Source organism: Puma concolor, chromosome A1 (assembly GCF_028749965.1).
Source record: "Puma concolor isolate L17-30 chromosome A1, mPumCon1.1.hap2, whole genome shotgun sequence".
Classification (NCBI taxonomy): Eukaryota; Metazoa; Chordata; class Mammalia; order Carnivora; family Felidae; genus Puma; species Puma concolor.
This window is the reverse complement of record NC_141667.1, coordinates 61,394,817-61,416,770: the sequence shown is the minus strand read 5'-3', so window position 1 is coordinate 61,416,770 and position 21,954 is coordinate 61,394,817. Positions and strand designations below refer to the sequence as shown.

The following is a 21,954-nucleotide window of genomic DNA, read 5'->3' as shown; positions in this document are numbered from 1 at the left end:
CACACACAGTACACACAGCCCCTCTCCAACCTACCCCTCCTAGGGCCAGTCCCTTCAAGCTCCAGAGAGCTCTTTCAACATCTAGACCCATGTATCTGTGATTTCCCATGAAAACACCCCAGATATCTCTTCCACCAACTCACTAATCATGCTATCCACTATTCCCCCCAGATTATGCCATGTGTTTCAGAGGGTTTCCACACAGTTGCAAGTCTGTTATCTTAGAGGAAAGCATAGTAACTACAAACACAAGCATTTATCTGATCAATTGGTGTTTTAAAATCACAGGAACTGAGGAAATAGCAGAAGAAGCAGATAAGTTTTGAGGAAGTGGAAGAAGGTGTCCCCACTGGGAGGTTGAGCCCAGGGGAAATATGGATGAGCCCTGAGTCTCCATCTGGAGGTGGGACCAACCCCAGTGTTGCCAGTCTCGTGGGTTTCCAGGAGGATCACCTGGAATCATGGCTGAGCAGGGGCTCTATACACAGCCATGGGAGGGGTTGCCACACCCAGCCTGACACCAGAGCTCGTCTGGGGTCCCACCTGCTCCCCAGCTCGGATGCAGGTGGTACAGGTGGTTAGAATCACTGGTCCCGGAGTTATATTATCTACGCTTTGACAGACAGGAGATAAGAGATTGCAGAGACCTCAGTCAGTTGCTGTCCACCACAAAGCTGACCCGTAGGCATGGACCCCAGATGCTAACGTGGCCCAAGGAAGGGTCTGCCCAGCTTGGGCTTTATTCCAGTTTCCTGACCTGGTGTACCAGCAAGCAAGAGGATCCCAGGGAAGCCAGGTGGCCCACAGGGAGACTTGCATACAGGCTGGTGTTGAGAATCTCTCTTCTTCTTGGGGTTGGAGAAAAAGCAGCACATATTTGCAATGCAGCTGGACAGCATGTATCAAGGACATTAAAACAATTTATCCTTTTTGACTCTATCTGGGAGCCTATTCCAAGGCAACAATCAAAATGACCGAAATACCTACCTGCATAAAGATGTTCTGTGCAGCCTTATTTATAACTGGAAGTAATCCTTATGTCCAACAGTTGGGAGACAATTGAGTAAACTGTAGTCTATCTACCTTCTCACCCTTATGCAGGCAGTAAAAATAATGTCATGAAGACTTTGTATTAGCAAGAGAAAATGATGATAATACAATAATAAATGAAAAGGCAGAAGAATAAAAACCTTGCAGTGGTAGATTGCAAAAATGGCCACGGTGTTTTGTAGATTTCCCTATCAGGAGGCCATCTTTCCTTCCCCTCTCGAATCTGGGCCAGGCTTGGGATTGGTGTGATGTGGTGTGATGTGATGTGGTAATAGGATGTGGTGTGATATGGCACAAGGGCCAAGCCTGGACCTCGAGAGGATTTGCAGCTTCCAATTCGCTTTCTGCTCTTGGAACCAGCACCATAAGAGCAGGCTCATCTAGTCCGCTAGGAAACCCCTTGTCACCTGAGTCACCTGGTCACTCCAGCTGATAGCCAGCCACCCGTGGGATGTGAGTGAGGCCTTCCAGAGCCAAGTGAGTACATGAGTGGGCCCAGCTGAGGTCAGCCAAGTTCGGATCAGACCAGAAGGACCACACAGCAGAATTATGAGCCTCTGTTGCTCAATTTGGGGGTAGTTTGTTACACAGGAGTGGATAACTGACACACAAGCCTATGAGTATAACCAGGCACAGAAAAACTACTTACAAGGGGGGAAAATAAAATCCTGAAGGACAAGATTCCAAAATGCAAGGACTAGGTTTATTAAATGGTGGTGGGATTACAGATCATTTTTAAAAGATCATTTGTTTCAAAATGTTAAGACTGTGTTTAAGCTATTTGCAAAGAAAAATAAATGCACATTTTATTTTATTTATTTATTTTTTTCAACGTTTATTTATTTTTGGGACAGAGAGAGACAGAGCATGAACGGGGGAGGGGCAGAGAGAGAGGGAGACACAGAATCGGAAACAGGCTCCAGGCTCTGAGCCATCAGCCCAGAGCCCGACGCGGGGCTCGAACTCACGGACCGCGAGATCGTGACCTGGCTGAAGTCGGACGCTTAACCGACTGCGCCACCCAGGCACCCCAGAAATGCACATTTTAAAAAGCGAAAATGGGAGCCGAATTTTCTTCTCTGTAGAGTTCTAATTCAAATCCCTCTGACACGGTTGCTTTTTGAGTTGGGACCTCATCAGTCTGCCTACCATGGATACAGGGGGAGACTTGAGCTCTGCCCTCCACGCAGGGCCAGGACGATGGGCTCTGGAGGGCTATCCCTGGGACACTTGGCCTCTTTCCCACAGGCTCTGAAGCAGGAAGCTTGGGAACTGTTTACTGGTGTTTTCAGCCACCATCTGTAGCTCCCGCCACCCCCAACCCCTATGGCATTCATAGTCCACACACAGGGCAGGCAGTCCCACACCCTTGTTACTTTTTAATTGTTCCACTGTGTTTAGAGAGCTCCAGAAACCAAAGCTGACATAGGAGGAGGAGCCTGAAATTTGGCGTGTAAAAGCCTGGACTCAAATCGCAGCTCGGCCCTTCCTGGCTCCTGCATTCCACCCTTGGCACAGACTGTGCTTCAGGGCCTGAGCTAGGGCTGGACATTAAAAAAAAATTTTTTTTAATGTTTATTTAATTTTGAGAGAGACAGAAAGAGTGTGAGCAAGGAAGGGGCAGAGAGAGAGGGAGACACAGAATCCGAGGCAGGCTCCAGGCTCTGAGCTGTCAGCACAGAGCCCGACGCGGGGCTCGAACCCACAGACCACGAGATCATGACCCGAGCCGAAGTCAGACGCTCAACCGACTGAGCCACCCAGGTGCCCCAGGCCTGGACATTTAGAGATGAATTGTGGGGGGACCTACACTCTCAAACACCAAATTTACTGTTTGAGTAATTTACTCATAGTTTACACATAATTTACTGTTGAAGCTGGGTTGGTTTTGAGAGTGAAGGGGGCGGACTGGAGTAAACAGGGGCTGTGCAAGCTGCTGGGGCCCTCCGGTCATGCTGCCCGGAGCCCATTCTCTCCAAACGGAGCTGCAGTCTACAAGAGCAGTCCCGCAAACAAAGGGAATTTAAACAAATTACAAAGAAAATCACCGCTTTCCTTTAAATGCATGAAAGTAGGTAATACTCATAGTTCACAGTTACACTGTTCCTATTTTTCTTTTGTTCCTGAATTTTTCCTAACTGAAGCTGTTCCAAAACCCCTCACATGTCAAACCAGAGAAGATTTTCTAGGACACTTGGCCCACGTGGGTTTGCTCTCTTTCAGCCACCCCCTCCCTTTCCAGCTCTCAGCTCTATGTTACCTCTCTGCCTTCTGCCTCTCTAAAGCCAGCTCTCTCCCCCCCATTCCCCAGAGGGACCGGAAGGAGGAGGGAAGGAGAATCTGACAGTTGAGGACAAAGAACTGACTGCTTGGAGTGGGGAACCAACAGGGAGGCCCATGTAGAGCAATCTGATCAATGTTATTCTTGGTACACACACAGATAACACAGTGTGCAAAGTTCAAAGATAGAGCGGGCCTACCTGAGGGAGGGGCACCTAATTCAGATGACCCTTAATAAACATTGATTGAATTTTGATTTAAATGCTCTGTGACTTTAGTCAAATCACTTAACCCTTCTTTTTATTATTTTTAAAAAATTTTTAATGTTTATTTATTTTTGAGAGAGAGGGAAAAACAGAATGTGACTGGGGGAGGAGCAGAAAGAGAGGGAGACACAGAATCCGAAGCAGGCTCCAGGCTCTGAGCTGTCAGCACAGAGCCCGACACAGAGTGGGAAGTCACAGACAGCGAGATTGTGACCTGAGCCGAAGCCGAACACTAACCAACTGAGCCACCCAGGCGCCCCAAATCACTTAAGCCCCAAATTCCTCTTCTCGGTGAAAGAGTGAATTATATGAATGAGAAATACATGAATGAATGATACTATGACAATCACAGCCTGCTGACCAGGAAATTTTGATGTCCTACCCAGCTCCAATAATGTGATATTCATACTAAGAATCCAGGACTACATTTCCCAGGCTCCCTTGCACCTGGGTGGGACCATGTGACTAGTCCTCACAAATGGAAGGTGAAGATAAGCGGTGCATGTCACTTGTAGGCCGAGGTGGTTAAGTACGAATCACCTTCATTTTCTCTCTGCACCAATTCCCTCCTTCCAGTCTATTGGCTAGATAATTCTGGGGTCACCTCAAGGCCACGAAACAGTGGAGCCATAAGATGAAGGAGCCTGATTCCACGAACAACCACCTAGAGGGGAGCTGCCCAACCAGAAGCATATATTCTGGACTCCCCGCAAATGGAAATGCACTGTTGTTGGGAAAAACCAATAAAATCTTGGGATTGTCACAGCAGTTAATCCATCCTTGATAATTCTCCTGCCTCTCAGGGTTGTTATGCAGATTAAAGAAGATGGGCGTAGTGGCTTCAATGGTGCCCCAACACCCACCCCCCTCCTGCCAGCCCTGGAAAAAAGATTTGTCCGTGTCCAAATCCTTGGACCATGTGAATGTGGTCTTATTAGAAGAAAAAGGTCTTTGCAGACGTTATTAAGGATTTTGAGATCATCCTGGATTACCTCGGTGTGCTCAAAAACCAACGACGACTGTCTTTGTAAGACAGAAGAGGAGAAGGTCCAGTGAGGATAGTTGCAGAGATTGGAGTGACATGGCCACAAGCCAAGGAATGCCCGGGACTTCCAAAAGCTGTGAGAGACAAGGAGGGACCCTCCCCTAGAGCTGTGTAGGCAGCCTCTTGATTTCAGACTTGTGGCCTCCAGAACTATGAAACAATACATTTCTATTGCTTGAAGCTGCCCAGTGTGTGGCAATTTGTTACAGCAACACTAGGAAACCAACATAATGAGGTATGTACAGAGCCTAGCAAGAAAGCACTCAGTAACTTGTGAATTGTAAAAAAGTAGCCCCAGAGGCCGTTACAGTTTGCTCCTTGGAGACAGGGTTTTCTGGGAGATAGTGTCCCCTGAGAGCAGGCCCAGTTCAAATCTATCTGGTCAACCCTTTGAGCTTTGTGCGAGCAATCTTATTGTTTGTGGATGACAAACATACATATTTATTAACGTGCCACAAGGGAAATTAAAAAGCCCTTTTCTGCAGCATCTCTTTTCAAATGCCTGCAGATGGGGTGCCTGGGTGGCTCAGTTGGTTGAGCGTCCGACTTCAGCTCAGGTGATGATCTCATGGTTCATGGGTTCGAACCCCGTGTCGGGCTCTGTGCTGCCAGCTCAGAGCCTGGAGCCCGCTTCCGATTCTGTGTCTCCCTCTCTCTCCACCCCTCCCCTGCTCGGCTCTCTCAAAAATAAATAAATCTTTAAAAAAAATTTTTTTTTTTTAAATTTTAAAGGAAGCAGCTGCTGCGGCCAGCGCCCTGGGCTAGCAGACTAAGAGCTAGCCTCCAGAGCAAGCGGTGGCTTCCTCCCAGGGTCCTGGCTCAGACTGAGTCACTGGCTGAGGCGTGGCCTGGAACTTCAAGAAGGCTATGCCCGGCTCCTCCCCAGGCGAAGGAGAGGCCATAGGGAGAGACTTCCCAGGGCCCCCTGAAGGAGGCTGTGGAGTAGCGAAAAGAAAGTCGGGGGAGTGGCCAGCAGGCCAGCACCTGCTCTGCTTTAGTGCGCCCATCTATAAAATGAGGGCAATCATAGTACTTACTTCATAGATCACAGGATCAAATGAGATGCTGTGTTCCAAGTACTTAGCACAGTGCCTGTCACAAGTTAGTGCTTAGGAATTGAGAACCCTAGTTATGGGTAGAGAAATAATCTTCAGAAGGAGTATGGTAAGAACACTGCCTGGGAGTCAGTGGACATGGGCTCCAGACTACGTTCTGATACTCATGAGAGGCTGTAGAGAAATGTCTGAATCCCAATCCCTGCACCATCAAAGCTGTGTGACTTTGGGTAAGTCACTTCACCTCTCTGAGCTCAGACAGCTCACCAGCAAAAGGGAAGTTCACATGTTATTGGATCCTATACTTCTGGGCAAAGTGAATCCTATGATTCCAGGAAAAGAGAAGGGGTTAAAGCCTTTCAAAGGCTCATAATCTTTGACTGTGATCCCTGCTTTTAGAGATCTATTGGAAGAAAAGAATCAGAGAGGTGAACAAAGAGTGATGTTCGAAGGTTGTCACTGGAGGAGAGCTAATAATAACAAAACCTTGAAAGTAGTCTAAATGTCTCCTAATTGGAAAGTACACATGTTATGGCACATCAGTAACATACTTAAAATCATACAGAACATTCCTAAATTTATTTTTAAAAAGCATTTGCATTTGTCTTTAGAATATAATCTAAACATCAATACTTTGACAGTGGTTTGCTTGGGATGTTGGACTTGATTTCTTCTTTCCTGTGCTTCTCAGATTCTCTACCACTTCCCTCTGTTAATTTGTGAATAGAAAGCCTTACACACAGGAAGCTGTTGACCTACATGATCTCTATGGGCCCTTGGAGGGACGTTCTATGACTCAGCAAAAGGGTGGGAATATTCTCTTTGTAGCTTCGAAGCCCCCACCATGCAGGGAGTCGGAAGGGGACGGGAGAGGGAATATCGTTCAGTCCTTGGACCCCATTCTGACAGGCACCACTAAGAATAGTTAATGCATTTGGGGCCCTGAATCTTGCCAGAGTCAAACATGTCCAGGGTGGGGACTTCTTGTTCACTCCTGATCACATGCCGTTGACTTGCCACGAACACGCACTTAGGAGGGGGCTACTGCCCAGGACCACTGCCCAGGACCACAGCATCACTGGGAGCCCTTGGTTCTCATAACCCCAGAGTCTGAGTCCCATGGACTATGGTATGAAAAGAGCTCCATCAGCCTGCATCTACTTCCCCTACCTTGTCTCTCCCCACCACCCCCAGTGCTCAAATCGGGTCTGGCCTGGGCTAGGAAATTGAAACCCGCTGTCATCTTCCACTTCTATGGCTCTCTCATATTTATCCCCAGGTTCTGGTCCCCATATTGTGTTCTAATAGATCCAAACTCTCCCAGACCTGTCAGTTCCAGGACAATGATGGGTGCAAGTGAGGGTAGGGGTGGGTGGAGCAGGTCCACCTACCAGCAGAGTGTAACCTGAGCTCCACTAAACAAGCCAACAAGCACCATTCCTCAATATCCAACAACATGGCGTCCATGGAATATACTATGCTCACCCATATAAAATGTGTACTGTACAAGCTTTTAAAAAATGTTTTCTGGAATGGGAAAACAAGTACAATATTCTGTTACATTAAGGAGCAAGAGTTTCTTTTCTGGTCAAATGCTACAACACGGGTGAACCTTTAGTACATTACGTGAAGTGAAATAGCATGACACAAAGGGGCAACTTTGGTACGATTCTATTTATACGAGGAATCTAAAGTAGTTAGACTCAGAGGAACACAAAGTAGATAGCGGTTGCCAAGGAGGAGGGAGAAATGGGGAGTTGTTGTGCAATGGGTTATAGAGTTTCAGTTTTGCAAGACGACCAAGTTCTGAAGACCTGGGGCACAACAATGTCAATATTGTTAGCACTTCCAAATTGTACACTTAAATTGGTTAAGATGGTGAACGTTTTTTGAAAAAGCAAAAGATTTTCTTCTGACGAAACCACAAACAGCAGCAAAACCCCGAGTCTCTGTTTATCTAGCGATGCGACAGTGGTAAGAACAGCTCTGGCCCCGGATCTCAGGGAGCTTATCCACTCCAGCGGGAAGACCAGTGAATGGGGAATAGGCACAAGAAGAAACAGAGCATCACAAGAACAGGGAGGGAAGGAGCTGCATACATGTGCTCCGAGCATGTTAAACCACAGCCCCGACCTGGCCCAGGAGTCGAGGAGAGTGGCTAAGGGAACAGAAGTGAGGGGAGGACCCCAGGACTGAATTCCAGGGAAGGGGAAGAGCTCACTAGCAGGTGGGGACCCAGGAATGTGCCCTCTGGAGGCAGAGAATGCCTGAATCCTTTTAGGAGTGTCTGGAAGGACACACATGCACCCTGACCAACAAATTCTCTCCAGGTGGTGGGGTCATCATTGTGCTCTATCCTCCTCCTGCACTTCTCTATCCTACAGCTTTTCCACGGTGAGCTTGGATGATGTTGCAGTAAGGAAAAAGCATGAGGAAACGACCTTACTGCACAGATGGATAGCAGTGCTTTTTATTTATTTATGCTCTTCCTTGTTTCAAAGAGGATTTCAAGCTGCTTACAATTATGTTAACAATATAGCAGGCTAAAATACCTTGTCACTAAGTAAGAAACATGAGGGGAAGGAAACGTGCGGCTGAAAGAGTGAAACGAGAAAGGTGGGAGGCTTCCCTTTGCTCGGAGGGAGTAGCCCTGTCCTGCTCCTCCTCAGGTCCAGTCTTGCCATTTAATTCAAATATGGACATTTAATTGTCCTGTTTTTATCCATTGTCTTCTCAACTCCAGTGAAAAATCGTTCACCGTGATTTCCTCTGTCTTTTATTACTCTCTCCCCGAAAATATGTCATTTTATTTTTCCATCGTGCCTTTTTGCAGTTTTAAAAATCCATCTTCCCTTCCCCACGGGGACCCACCAATGTAGAGTGACATATTCGGAGTCTCCGCACGGTAGGTCCTCAAGTGTGTGAGCGAATGGCTCAGCGAGGACTGAGGGCCACTCTTCCCACTGCCAGCGGCACAGGCTCAGCACGGGCTCAGGACATGGTTGCCAATTTGATTTATGGGACTTATTATCCCAAGTGGTGGTGGAGAATAGATATTGATTCAAAAGGGTTTAAATAAATAAATGGATGCACAATCCAGAAAGGGCTATAGACTGAAGAGGGGGGCTTGTAAAGCAGCTGAGGCAGACGTTGTAAAGGAACATTGGTCCTCTTGAAAACCGTGCCTAAGGGAGTCATGGAGGAGCAGGCATGAGCTGTGGGGTCAGCAAGCACAGGTTCACGTCAGGCTCCATCACATCATGTGACAGGGGAGTGACCTTGGGCAAAGCATAGAAACGAGGCCTTTTGTGAGGACTGCTGAGAGGAATGTATATATATTTGTGTATGCATATGCATGTATATGTGTATGTATATGCATGTGTGTGTATGTATACGTTTATGGACATGTGCGTATGTGTATGTGTGTATGTGTGTGCATATGCACATTGTGTGCACATGCACGTGTACATTTGTACACGTGCATATGCATATATATCTGTAAACATGTGCATGCATGGATATGTATATGTGTGCATATATGTGTATATGTATGTGAAAGTGTGTACACATGTATATGTGTGTGTGCAAATATGTACATGCATGTACGCAATGTGTGTCTACACATATGTATACATGCATCTGTATATGTATATGTATTTGCATTTGGATGTGGCTCATGCCCTGGCCCATAGTAACTGCTCAATAAATGAAAATCCCACTTATAACTCTATACTTCTATTCCATTTGTGCACCGGTGAGCAACCTGATATAAGAATATAGAGGGCGTTTCTAAAGCTCCCCTATACCACTCCATATAGTCATTTCAGGCTTTTTCATCCCCACTGGTTCAGTTCTACCACAATCACTAGCAACAGTAAGTTTTCCTTTTAAATCACTTACAATATATTCTAGTTACTGGGACTGCATAACAAAGTCCCTCAAAATATAGTGGCATAAAACAACCATTTAATTTGCTCGTGGGTTTTGTGGATGGGGAATTCAGAGAGTGCACAGAGTGGGTGGCTGGTCTCTGCTCCATGATGTGTGTGGCCGCAGCTGGGGGACTTGAAGGCTGGGGCTGGCGTCATCGGCAGGCTCCTTCACTCATGTCGGTGGGGGATGCTGGTTGTTGGCTGAGAAGCGAACTGGGGCTGTTGGCTGGAACACCTCCATGTGACCTCTTGGCTTCCCCATGATACAGTGGCTGGCTCCAAGGGAGGTGTCCCGGGAGAGGGTGCTCAGTGAAAGCTGTATCGCTATTTATGACTTAGCTTTGGAAATCACACAGTGTCACTTCTACCACATTCTATTGGCAAGGTGGTTACAGATCCCTGCCGGTGTTGAAGGACACAGATGCCCCTCTTGATGGAGGAGCGTTGATGTCACATTGCAGGAAGAGCATGTGAGATGGGATGCATATTGGTGTGGCCATCTTTGGAAAACACAATCTGCCGGTCAGAAAGCTTAGGTGATCTCTTATTTTTCAAGAGGCACCGAAGGTTTAGGTATAGTTATCTCCATTCTAGAAATGGACAAACTGAGACAAAGATGCAAAGCAATTTGCCTTGGGCACTCTATTTAACCTCTCTGAACCTCAGTTACCTCATTTATAAAATGGGTAGAAAAACCTCTACCTGAATAGATTAGTATGAGCCCGCAGTGCTTATTACATTAGAGTGTTGGAGGTTTGAAGTTGGGAAGGCGTTTTGTGATTTCTAACAGCCCAGGTGAATGCAGAGCACTAATCTTTATTGTTGTAGTATCGTTATTTCCTTGCCCTTCACCTACAGCCCCACAGCCAGCTAAGGACCGGAGTCTTTCTCCACATACCTTCGAGAGCAGAGCTTGTCCCAGCATTTCGGAGGGGGGCTCACTTTTGTGCAGCAGAAGAGCTCACGGGCCCCATTTCTTGCCTGTTTCCCTCTTCCAAAAGGACAAGTACCTTGGGAAGAGGCTACCTGGCTGAGCAGGCTGCTGCCCCTGGACCTGGCTGGCTGGGACAGCAGTGGGACTGTCACTGCTTTCAGCTTCTGCTTGGCTGGGCTTTAAAAGGTGGATTTCTCTTCCTCTGCCTCAAATCTCCATTATTCCTAACCTTCATCATTACTGTGAACGAAGTAAGTTTTAAAAAAATCCCAATAATGTAGTTGAGAAAACTGAAGCTCAGAGAGGTGCCGTGACCTGCGCAGGGTCACACAGCATGCAAGTGTCGAAGGCTCTGGAGGGTTTGGAGGCTCCTGTGGGGAAATGCCAGCCCCCTAGTGGCTGATAAGCCCAACCCTTTGGAGCTCTAACTCCTCCTCCTTCCCTCATGTCAACAAAAGGAAAATCATTTCCCGTTCCTGACTTCTGTGCCAGACCAGAGAGACTGAGTGATGAAGAAATGTCTCTAAATGCACCGGGATGGTCTTTCCTGGCTTCTCAGTTTTGCTGTCTTTTGTTGTTCAAAATCTGTTTTCTACAGACCCTGGAAATTGCAGGTGTGGGGGCCTGGTAACGGCTGCTGTTGTCTCCTGGGTTGGTACCTACTCTCTTGAGTTTGTGTCCCGGGGCTGTGTGCTCAGACTTGACCATGTTTGGGCATGGAGGCTTGTCCCAGATGGGGACCAAAGCCCGCTTTCCCAGAGATGGGCTGGGAGCCCAAGCTTCTCGCTGCAGCTCAGGCAGCCTCTTTTGGGGTGGGGGCAGGGGCCAGGCAAGAAGTATCTGCCTGCTGAAGACTCCAGGGCACGGGAGACTGTGAGTAGTGCGTCCAGAGCCCTTGGGGAGTGGTTTCTCCAACGATTGACGACTGACCGGGGGTTAGTGGGGAGATCGTGGGGGGAGGGAGGCTGGCCGCGGAACTTCCTTCCTTAAGGGAGGTCCATCAGGATTCTGGGCTCCAGAGGGGCTGACAGTGGTGTCAGCAGAGAGACGAGAACGGCTGGTGTCTGGGCCCATAGTCTGGTGGCCTACTGGGGGATCACTCCATGGCTGGATCACTCTAGTACCTCAGTGTCCTAGCACTCAGGTCCCAGCTCCCAGAGCACCAGAGTGTAGCCACCCGGAGAGCAGGGCTGGTCCTGGCATTTGTCCCCGGGGGAGGAGTGGGACAAAAAATAGGCTCAGCAAGAGCACTGGGGGCTTCTGCTCCAAACCTTCAGGATTCCCTTTGTTATACTAGTAACTAATGTTTAGTGACAGCCTGCATCGGGCCAGACCCTGTGATCAATATGTGATATTTGGCATGTGACTTGATCTTTGTCAGAACTCTCTGAAGCAGGTACTATTATTCTTGTTTTATAGTCATATGGTTGCTAAGTGGCAAAGTCAGGATTTGATCCTGGATCTGCTGACCTCAGAGTCCTCCCTGCCCCACCCCCCACCAAACCCTTAAACACCATACTCTACAATCTGTCCTTAAGGAAGAGAATGTCAACCAAAATACCAGGTCTAGAAGACCCTCCAAAATCCTATCTTCTCCTTCATTCTCCATCTTTCCGAAATTCACCCCAGACTTTGAGTGACTTTTCCAAATGAAAGATATATCCAAAAAGTCCAGATATTTAGCAACTCTCAAAAGTGAGAATTTCTTCTTGGAGTCCAACTGAAATCCCTCCTCTTATAGCGGCAATCCATTTCTTCCTATCCAGGCCTCAGGGGATATCAGCAGTTCCTACTCTTCTTCCTGTCTGAAGGCCCTCCCTGTGGTTGTTAAATCCCATCCATACCGATAACCGTATCCATATCCATATCCTCACCCCATTCTTTTGTCCTGCATGGTTTTATCACCACTCTGCAAATCTACTCTCTCAGTGTAGGTAAACAGTACCACCAGAGCATTACAGACAGGTGAGACCTGAATAGACAGCAGGTTCCAAACTTCTCTGTTATAGGGGGAACCCCTCCCCTCCCCTCTCCTTCCCTCCCCTCCCCTCCCCTGTCCTCTCTCCTCTCCTCTCCTCTCCTCTCCTCTCCTCTCTTCCTGAGTTCCCAGACCTGGTCACCCAACACCCCTGCCTTCCCAGTGTCAGGAGTGCCCAGGGGCTGGGAGGACACAAGAAGGCATGCAGCAGAGGAGGCAGTGCCCCTGGGAGGACTGAGTAGCCTGGAAGGTAGGGGACTCACCAATGGCAGCTTCTGGAGTGCATCCCCACTCTCCAGTAAAGAGCCCGTTGTGTTCGGGGTATTCAGCCTACCTGGCTGCCTGCTGGGGGCCCTGCTGTCCCTATTCTGCTTGCTGCCCTCAGCCTGGCCAGCCTTGCCTGGGGATTGTTTGGTAAACTGTGAAGTGTCCTAGGAGAAAGTGCTTGGGTGTTCCACACCTGCTGCCTACTGTTTCTGTTTATGTCATGTATTACTTTTCTATTGCTGCCATAATAATTACTACATACTTGGTGGCCCCAAACAACAGAAATCTCCTCTCACATAGTTCTGGAAGCCAGAAGTCCAAAGTCTCCTCTGGCTTCTTACCTTCTCCTCTTGTCAAAGGACCCTTGTGATTACATTTGGGGTCTGCATGGATAATTCAGGATAATGTCCCCATCTCAGCATTCCCTAAAGTCTTTGCCATGTAAAGTACCAGCCGCAGATTCCAGGGCTGAGAATATGGACCTCCTCTTAGGAGCCAATAGTGAGCCTATCATACATGCGACCTTGGACTAGTCACTCTACCTCTCTGGGCCCCGGATCCTTCAACGGTGGAAAGGGGATGATACTTGCCTCTCAGAGCAGATGGGAGGCTCACATTGGGGTCAAAAAAGCCCTCTGAAGTTGCAACTCCACATAAAACTAGAGGTGGTGTTGATCTTTGAGTACCCTCCCCTCTTACCTGTCCCCGCTGTGGGGATTACCTGCTGCCTGTGCTCATCCCATGTCTGTTTGCCTCTGTGGCTCCAGAAATGACCGCTGCCTGCAGTGGACATGGGGAAGAAGCTGGTGATGGCCCAGAAGCGGGGAGAGACTCGAGCCCTTTGCCTGGGTGTGGCCATGGTGGTGTGTGCTGTCATTGCCTACTATATCCTGGGCACGACCATGCTGCCCCTCTACCAGAAAAGGTACTGCACTCTCCTGGCTGCCCCACCCTCCAGCCATTCTCCCAAGGGTCTGTTCTGCCAGGAACCCCAGCCTCTTCCTACCCCTCCCCTTGACTTCACATCAGGGAGGAAGGTCAATCCTTCCTTCCAAGACTGGACAATCCTCAGCCTTAGGGTTCACGGTTCAAGTGCAGGGAGGGTAGGCCTGACCGGACCCTGCTCATCCGGGGTTCTGGGACCTGGGGGTGGCAGACATAGGAGGCCCTTCTCACAAGAAACGGTGAAGGATCAGAGCAAATGCTCCAGCGTGAGTTTAACCTCAGAGAAATCAGAGTTCTAGATTTTCATAGCTCATTTGCACAGTTTGACTCCCCTTCGGAAACCTCCTAGTCAGGTGGGCGTCTAGCCTCCTGTTGAATACCTCAAGTGACAGGGAGCTCAGTACTTCATTGTACATACCATTTCATTTTGGGGCTTTTCTGAGTAGGAAATGTCACACTGAGCCAAAGCCTGCTACCCTGGAGCTCTGTTCTGGAAGCTCACAGATGTTCCATGCCCTTGCTCCCTGACATGTCAACCACTCGAGCTTTTAAAGGAAAAGGTGTGAAGTTCCTGATCCATTCTCTCCACTTGTGTTTTGAGGATAAGTCTCAGACCCTCACCTCTGGACATTTCCAGCTGCTGATAGTCCCTCCATCTGGCAATGTGTGTCTTGCCTGATAAACGGGAGATGAGTCACAGGTGATCCCCTGATGGGTTGATGAGCCTGTTAGCCTCTCCTGGGCCTGCTTCTTCCCCATGTTTTATAACCCTGGAGCGATTCCAGGTTGGAATCTTACCCGAGAGAGGCATTGTACAGGACTGCTGTGTGCCTATGACACGTTATCTCCAGGTTGACCGCCATCCCCACCAACCTCCCTACCCTGGCACAAATCAAGTCCCTTCTACATCCACTCATTTTAGGGGAAAAGGCACAGGTCCGGTGTGGCCTCAGAAAAGTCATTCGACTTTTCTGAGCCCTTCTTCCCACCGCCTGCAAGATGAGGATGGTGTGGCTAAGGGCTAAGGGGTCTCAGGTCTGGCTGCTCAGCGGAATCAAGGCGGGGGCTTTTAAAAACATATCAGGGCCTGGGCCCCGCCCACCTTAGGAATTCTGATTCCCTTGTTCTGGGGCATGGCTAGGACATGGAAATCTTTTCAAAAGCTCCCCAGGGCTTTGGGTCAGCAGCCCGGGGGAGAATCATTTATCTAGATGATCTCTAAGAGGCTTAAAAGCATTGATATTCTGATTCTATGCTTCTTGTGAGTGGGGTCACACTCCTTTAGTGCTAGATGATTATGGCAAGATGGAAGTCCCAGGCCTAGTCTCTCCAAAGGGGTTTAAACCTGGTGCTCTGTGCCACCCAGGTTCTGAGATATGTATGTATGTGCACATGGTCTCCCCAGCGTGTGGACCCAGGAATCCACGTGCCACCTGATTGAGACCAACATCAGGGACCAAGAGGAGCTGGAGGGCAAAAAGGTGCCCCAGTACCCATGCCTGTGGGTCAATGTGTCAGCTGTGGGCCGGTGGGCTGTGCTGTACCACACGGAGGACACTCGTGACCAGAACCAGCAGGTACTGACTGGGGGAGGGGAGGGGATGGGCACATATCTCCCTTGCCCCTGGCAGGTGCATGGGCCTCTTCCTAACTGGATCCACATCTCCACTCTAGAGCATGGAACCTGAGCCTACGTGATGAGGGTCCACAGCTGATATGAGGTCCAGCCAGACTTAGCTCTTCTGGGTTGGAGTTAGACAGACCTGGGTTGGAATCCCCACTCTGCCACTAAGTGCTGTATGACTTGGGGCAGGCAGTGAGCCCCTCTAAGCTCAGCTGCCACCTTTGCTGGAGTGCTGTTAATGAAGACAGAGGCTGTGTAGTGTGCTGAGTTCAATGTCAGGTGGATAGCCGGCACTTGTATAAGGTGAGTCAAATGAGAGACCAGACCCAGAGCTGACCCCATGGGAGGGAACTCCTGAGATACCCCTCGCTTCCCCCAGGAAAGCAGAGGCTGGAGAAATCTCTGGAAACCAGTGCTTGGGAGATTTTTCCCATCACTACCTCCTGCACCCCCAACCCACCATCCTAGTATTTCCTATAGAAAATACAAGTTGGCCTTATCCATTCACTCATTCATTCAATAGTCACTGAGCACTTCCTGTGGCAGGAGCTTTGGACTCAGGAGGAGAGAGCTTACATGGGAAATAATATCTAATGGGGAGGGATCAGTGCCATAGAGAGGAAAAGAGAAAATTATGGGGTCAAGGGCAGGAGTGACTTTTTCTAGCCAACAGCGAGGTGAGGGTGTCAGGAAAGTATTTGTGTTAGGCTTTAAAAATCAGCAGGGGTGAGATACACAGAAACATGGAGGGCAGCATGCATGGCAAATGGAGGGCATAGAATAGAAGGTACTGGAAGGCGTCCTGCAGAAACCAACGCAGAGCTCAGTGGGACAGGAAGATGTTGCAGAGATGGGCTCCACATGACCCACCTATGGAATCAGAAAGTTTTTTGTTTGTGAAAGGTTTTTATATGTTTTTTTGAGAGAAGCAAAACTTTAGTGAAAACACTACAAGTTATGGATAATAATTAGTTCCTATATTTTAAAAAAAAGATTATAGAAAACACTTTACTGATTTTTTTTTTTTTTTGATAAAAAGATCGTCTTTAAGGATATCCGGGTGAAACAGCGAACACAACACAGTAGGAAAGGAGAAGTAAGTGTTGAATTCCAGTGCAAGACACAACACAGCACCATTAGCAAAGTGGGTAGAAGAAGCTATCCTACAACGCATGGAGTTAGACTTTATATCCAGTAGAGATTTTTTCCAAGCTTTAGAAGTCCAGCGTAAGGAAGCGAATTGGGGGAAGGGCTAAGCTTATTTACAATCACCATTTTACCAAAAAACACAATGATTCAACCTCATGAGACATAGAGGTTGGTCTGCCTGAATAGCAAATAGAGCAAATGCCAAGGCGGTCCGATCTCTCCGATTCCATTGGGACAGGTAGAGACCTGTCTCATCAACCTGGGCCCGGGACAGGTCAAGTTCCTTTGCATTTGTACCAGAAAGCCGGAGCTTTATCTGGAACAAGTTCACTCCAAATAATGCTCCATGGTGCTGATTTTAGCAGGAGGTGGGGTCATAAATGCCTACCATTTCCTAGGGGAAGGCTCTACTGGTTACCGGAAACTTAAATCCAAGTATAGACCATAAAGAAGGGAAATGCTAATGATATTCTGGCACAGTACAAGCTGTGTGCCTGTCATCTCTGCCAAGGACTATGCAAGTATGGAATTGAAATGTGATCAGGCAATCTGGCACTGGTCAACTCTGGCCATGCATTGGAACCACCTGGGGACTTAACAAAACGGTTCCTACACCAGACCAACTGATGCAGAATTTTAGGGTTCTCCAGGTGACTCTAAGGCTTAGAATTACCTCTGCGAGCAAACAGGAGTCTTTAAAGGGTCTGTGGTCCTGGGAGCATGATCAGAGTGGTACAGAGGAGTGTGAAGTTCAACGACTGGGCAGAGAGCCTGGGGCCATGACAAGCAGCCAGGATGGAGGTAGGGCCTGCAGTGAGGATGGATGCTGACAGTCAGAGTTTGGTAGCTGCTGGGATGGGATGGGAAGGGCAGAGTGTTGATGGTGCACAGTGGGATTACTGACAGTGTCGGGGGGTCAAAGAGAAATGGGTCTGGACAGTGCAAGGTGACCAGACCTGTTTTGTCAGCACTAACATGACTCAGCCCCACCAGATGGGGATAGAGCCCCTACGTCCTCCTGAATCAGCACCTACCTGACTCCTGCTTCTTCTTTGGCATTCAGTGGCTGCTGATTTATCCCAAGGAGCAAGAAGCAAATTCCCAAAGACAACCAGAAGGGATCACTGGTGTGATAGGAATTGCGAGCAGGCCGGCTTGCAGGCTGCCTGCCTGACTCTGAGGTTGCCGGTTCAGAGGAGCAAGGGGCCAGATCTGCCCCTGTAGTGAGCTGTCTGCAGCATGTGAGACATGTGAGAGCATGTGGGCATGCTCTGCCTGCACCTGTAAGGACAGTGCAGGCTGGTAGGCACAGACTCTTCTGTCTTCTTTCTCCTAGCACCCAGGCATCACCAAGAGGTGCTAAAGAGGCTGTTGCTCTGGTGGGACAGTGGAAGCGCCCTTTGTGGTTTTGTCAAGCAGCTGGGTTGGTGCGCCAGCTACCCCATCTACTTTCATTCAGCTCTGGAGTACAGGGAGCCAGTGCTCTGGGCCAGCTGGGCGTGCTCGGGATTCATGTGTGAAAGGCCAGTCAAGGCTACCACCCCCCAGCCTCACTCTGAGGAAGGAGGCTACTGATCAGCTACTGGTTCTCCCATGAGCCTTAGTGCAGGAGATTCTAAGCCCCTTCCCATGCTCTGTGCTGAGAATGTGCTGTCACAGGACTTGGGGAAAGGTTGGACCATTTCAGATCCTTCATATAACTCAGAGGTAGCTGGATCCCAGACAGGGGACAGAGGATGCAGATAGGCCCCAGTCCTCTGAGGTCGGTCCTGCAAAGTGAACTCCTGTCCAGTGTCTTGTCAAAAAGTCCCACCAAAGGATCCAGCATGACCACATGCTGGCAAAAGACACAGAGGGGCCCAGGATGGGCACAAGCCCTCACCTGAGAGCTTATCCACCAGTCCCTCTTTAAGAATGGAAAGAAAGAGCTGTTGTTGCATTTCATAGTTAAGTCACATTATTTTTATTACTTTTTTTTTTTTAATTTTTTTCAACGTTTTTATTTATTTTTGGGACAGAGAGAGACAGAGCATGAATGGGGGAGGGGCAGAGAGAGAGGGAGACACAGAATCGGAAACAGGCTCCAGGCTCTGAGCCATCAGCCCAGAGCCTGACGCGGGGCTCGAACTCACGGACCATGAGATCGTGACCTGGATGAAGTCGGACGCTTAACCGACTGCGCCACCCAGGCGCCCCTATTTTTGTTATTACTTTTGATAGCATCTTCCATTTACTGAGCACTTAGCATGTGCTGGGCTCTGTGCTTGGGCTTTACATGTATGATCTCTTCTAATGTCCTCACATACCCATTTTGCAAGACTCAGAGAGGTTGTACAACTTGGAACTGGTGGCTGAATCCAGGTCTGTCTGGTTCCACAGCCACACCATTGCTCAATGGGGTAGGTTACCAAGGTCATAGTGAGAGGCACTGGGGAGACAGGCTAGGTCCTCTCAGCTCAGAATTCTGAATTCACCTGCTATGGGACCCTGCAGTGTCCAACTACTTTGGCAGATTCCCTGGAGGCAGTGTTTCCCAGCCTTAGTTGCTCCCTGGCTGGCTGGGAACCTAATTGGGTGGCAGTTCCCCCACATCCCAGGCTGTCAGAACGTGAATGCAACCATCCTCTTTACTGCTGGATGAGTGCCGTGTGGGCCAGCAGCTTTGGGGATGGGGTCTCATTCACATCCAGGAAGTGACCAAGGCCTGGGGAGAGGCTGGCTCAACAGTACACATGTTGATCTTGGACATGATTATACTAGGCCAGTGGTCTCAAACCACTGTAGGAAGGGATCACTTGTTTTCTGGACCCTGCCCTCAGTAATTCAGAGTGAGCGGGAAGCTGCGCTCTGGCCAGGTGGTCTGCTGCAGATTCTGTGACGGAGGGACCACCTTTGCAGAATATCTCCCAGAGCCTCATATACATAACATTCAGACCTCCCGGCACAGAACGGAGATAAAAGCAGGGTCTCCATTCTGTGCCTCCTCTGCAGAACTTTCCAGATAGACCTCACCTGACCAGGCCAGAGGCTCCTAACAACCAGTGTCAGAATTAAGTGTGTGCCGTGCTTTGCCTGCACAAGCTCTTTCAAATGTAATGTCTTTTTCCTTTGAATCCCAGTATCAAATACTGGCTTGCCAATATCTTTTTTTGGCTCACAAAGGGCTAGAACCACGGAGGGTTTTTGATTCAAATTTTTGCCAATGTTTTAAAACTGCGGGAGTTCACATTAAAATTTGGGGTTCTGGCCTTTCTTGAAATTTTGGAGGCCTGGCTACAACAGGTCTTCTGGATCATGTGGCATGCATCGTCCGGATGGCGTGAGGACTGCCAGTCTGGAAGCTTCTGGCTCTCTTCATTTCATCAGCCCCCCCCCCCTCCCCGACAATTGTCCCTGGCACCAGGGGAAGTGTCAGGTGGCACCCGTCATCTCTTCCCTCCCCCACTTCACATGTGAATGCTGCAGTGTGAGCCCCGTGGGCGACTGAGCGTATGACCTCTGCCCTCGATCCAAATGCAGAGCCTACTCGGTCTGTGTCACTCATTGGCCAGTTAAGTTTGAAGCCCGTCTTTAATAACATCCTTTGAAGGAGATATTGCTATTAACCCATTTAAGAGATAAGATATCAAGGTTGAGAAAGGCGAGCAATTTGCCTAAGGTTCTACAGCCAGTGGAGGCAGAACTAGGACTCCAGTTGGGCCCCCCCTCCAGGTGTGGGCATGTACCCCGAGCAGCTCCTGGGCCACTGTCCTCACAAATGACACTGTACTGTGAAGGTGCCCTCTGGAACCAAGCAGTGCACAGCCTTCCAAGCTTCAACCAGTCCCAACTCCCAGCCGGGGGCCCAACGCCAAAGCCAACACTTTCCCTTACTTCATGCCAGCCCCTCATCTTGCCCAAAGCGACGGGGATTTCCGACTTCATGGGTGCTCTTGCTTCCCCTCACAGTGCTCCTACATCCCACGCAGCCTGGAAAACTACCAGGTGGCCCGGGCCGATGTGGAGAAGGTCAGAACGAACTTCCACGAGCATCGGATTTTCTACTGCTTCTCAACGACTCGGGAGAATGAGACCACTGTCCTGTACCGGCGCCTCTATGGACCCCAGACCCTGCTCTTCTCTCTCTTCTGGCCCACCTTCCTGCTGACTGGTGGCCTCCTCATTATCGCCATGGTGAAGATCAACCAGTCCCTTTCCATCCTGGCGGCTCAGAAGTAGACCTATCCATGCCACAGCATGCTCGGCCGGAGGGGACTGGGTGGGCCCCCAGGCCTCTCCCTACTCATGTATCCATGTCTCCTCCCCCTGCCTTCTCACTATTAGGGCTCTTATCCATCCCACCCTCCGCTACGTGGGTGGGCCTTGGGAAATCCCTTTGTTAACTCATTCCTGATAGGATGGGATATGGAATGTGCAACAGCCCCCTGGTGCTTCAGAGAGCTCCAGGCCAGCTGGTAACAGCTTCCCATCGCCTGTCCCCCACTCAACTGGCTCAAACCCACTTTCTACTGCACCACGGACCCCGCCCCACAGACAACAATGATGCTTATCTCTGTGCCTGTGTTTTCTCGGTTGGCTCAAAGGCCCACCTTTGCCGTCCCTGGCAAACCTCAGTTCCTTCTTTGAATTCCATAATGAAATTATGGGACAGCAGGTCCCACGTATACAGAATATTTAGAATATTGCTTTTAGGACACTCAGTACTATATGCATTTTTATTCCAAAATTAACAAATATAGGCACAAACTTCTGGTTCTAAAATACTTAAGTCATGGGGATGTCATGTACAGCATGGTGACTATAGTTAACAATTCTGTATTACATATTGGAAAGTTGCTAAGAGAGTAAATCTTAAAAGTGCTCATCACAAGAAAACAAATTTGTAGCTATGTATGGTGACAGATGTTAACTAGATTTAGTGCGGTGATCATTTTGCAATATATGCAATATTATGTTGTACACCTGAAACGGATGTAATGTTATATGTCAATTATACTTCAATAAAATATACATATATACATCAAGAGGCTATAAGGAAATATACTAAAATACATCAAAATATTAACAGAGGGATTGGGATGGTGGTTAATTTTCATTTTCTTCCTCATCCCTCTTTTTATTTTTCATACTTTTCTAAGTTTTCAGCAGTAGGAAGGTGTGGTTTCATTGGTGTTGTTTTTAATGAGAAAAGCAACGGTAGGTATTATTTTAAGAAGATTTGGAAGGGTGAGCCTCATGTCCCCAAACAGGTGGAAGTAGGCTGGGGAGGGGTTGGGCTCCAATCAGAGGCAGGCTTTTGAGAACATACAATTTTAAGAGCCCTCTATGGAAGGAAGGTAACCACATAGATGGGGATGCATAATTTACAATGCAGGTAAGTATAAGGCACTGGCCCTGCAAGGGAAGCCTGTCTCACACATGAAAAGGGC

The 21,954-nt window shown here is 48.7% G+C and overlaps 2 protein-coding genes across 4 annotated transcripts in view; one reads left to right on the top strand and one right to left on the bottom strand.

Annotated features, from left to right (window-relative positions):
- KCNIP1 (potassium voltage-gated channel interacting protein 1) overlaps positions 1 to 21,954 on the bottom strand; it is a 345,603-nt gene that overhangs the window by 300,832 nt on the left and 22,817 nt on the right. The gene's annotated exons all lie outside the window — the stretch shown is intronic.
- On the top strand, positions 11,050 to 21,549 carry KCNMB1 (potassium calcium-activated channel subfamily M regulatory beta subunit 1). 3 transcript variants are annotated; one of them, XM_086714154.1, is made up of 4 exons: positions 11,050 to 11,213; positions 13,575 to 13,732; positions 15,158 to 15,329; positions 20,474 to 21,549. In XM_086714154.1, exons 2-4 carry the CDS (start codon positions 13,599 to 13,601, stop codon positions 20,741 to 20,743), a joined length of 576 nt encoding a protein of 191 aa, XP_086570280.1. In that variant the 5' UTR covers positions 11,050 to 11,213; positions 13,575 to 13,598; the 3' UTR covers positions 20,744 to 21,549. The 3 variants fall into 3 exon arrangements, with proteins under 3 accessions (XP_086570280.1, XP_025780542.1, XP_086570332.1); XM_025924757.2 differs by lacking the exon at positions 11,050 to 11,213 and adding an exon at positions 11,285 to 11,435; XM_086714206.1 differs by lacking the exon at positions 11,050 to 11,213 and having other exon boundaries at positions 13,618 to 13,732; positions 15,119 to 15,329.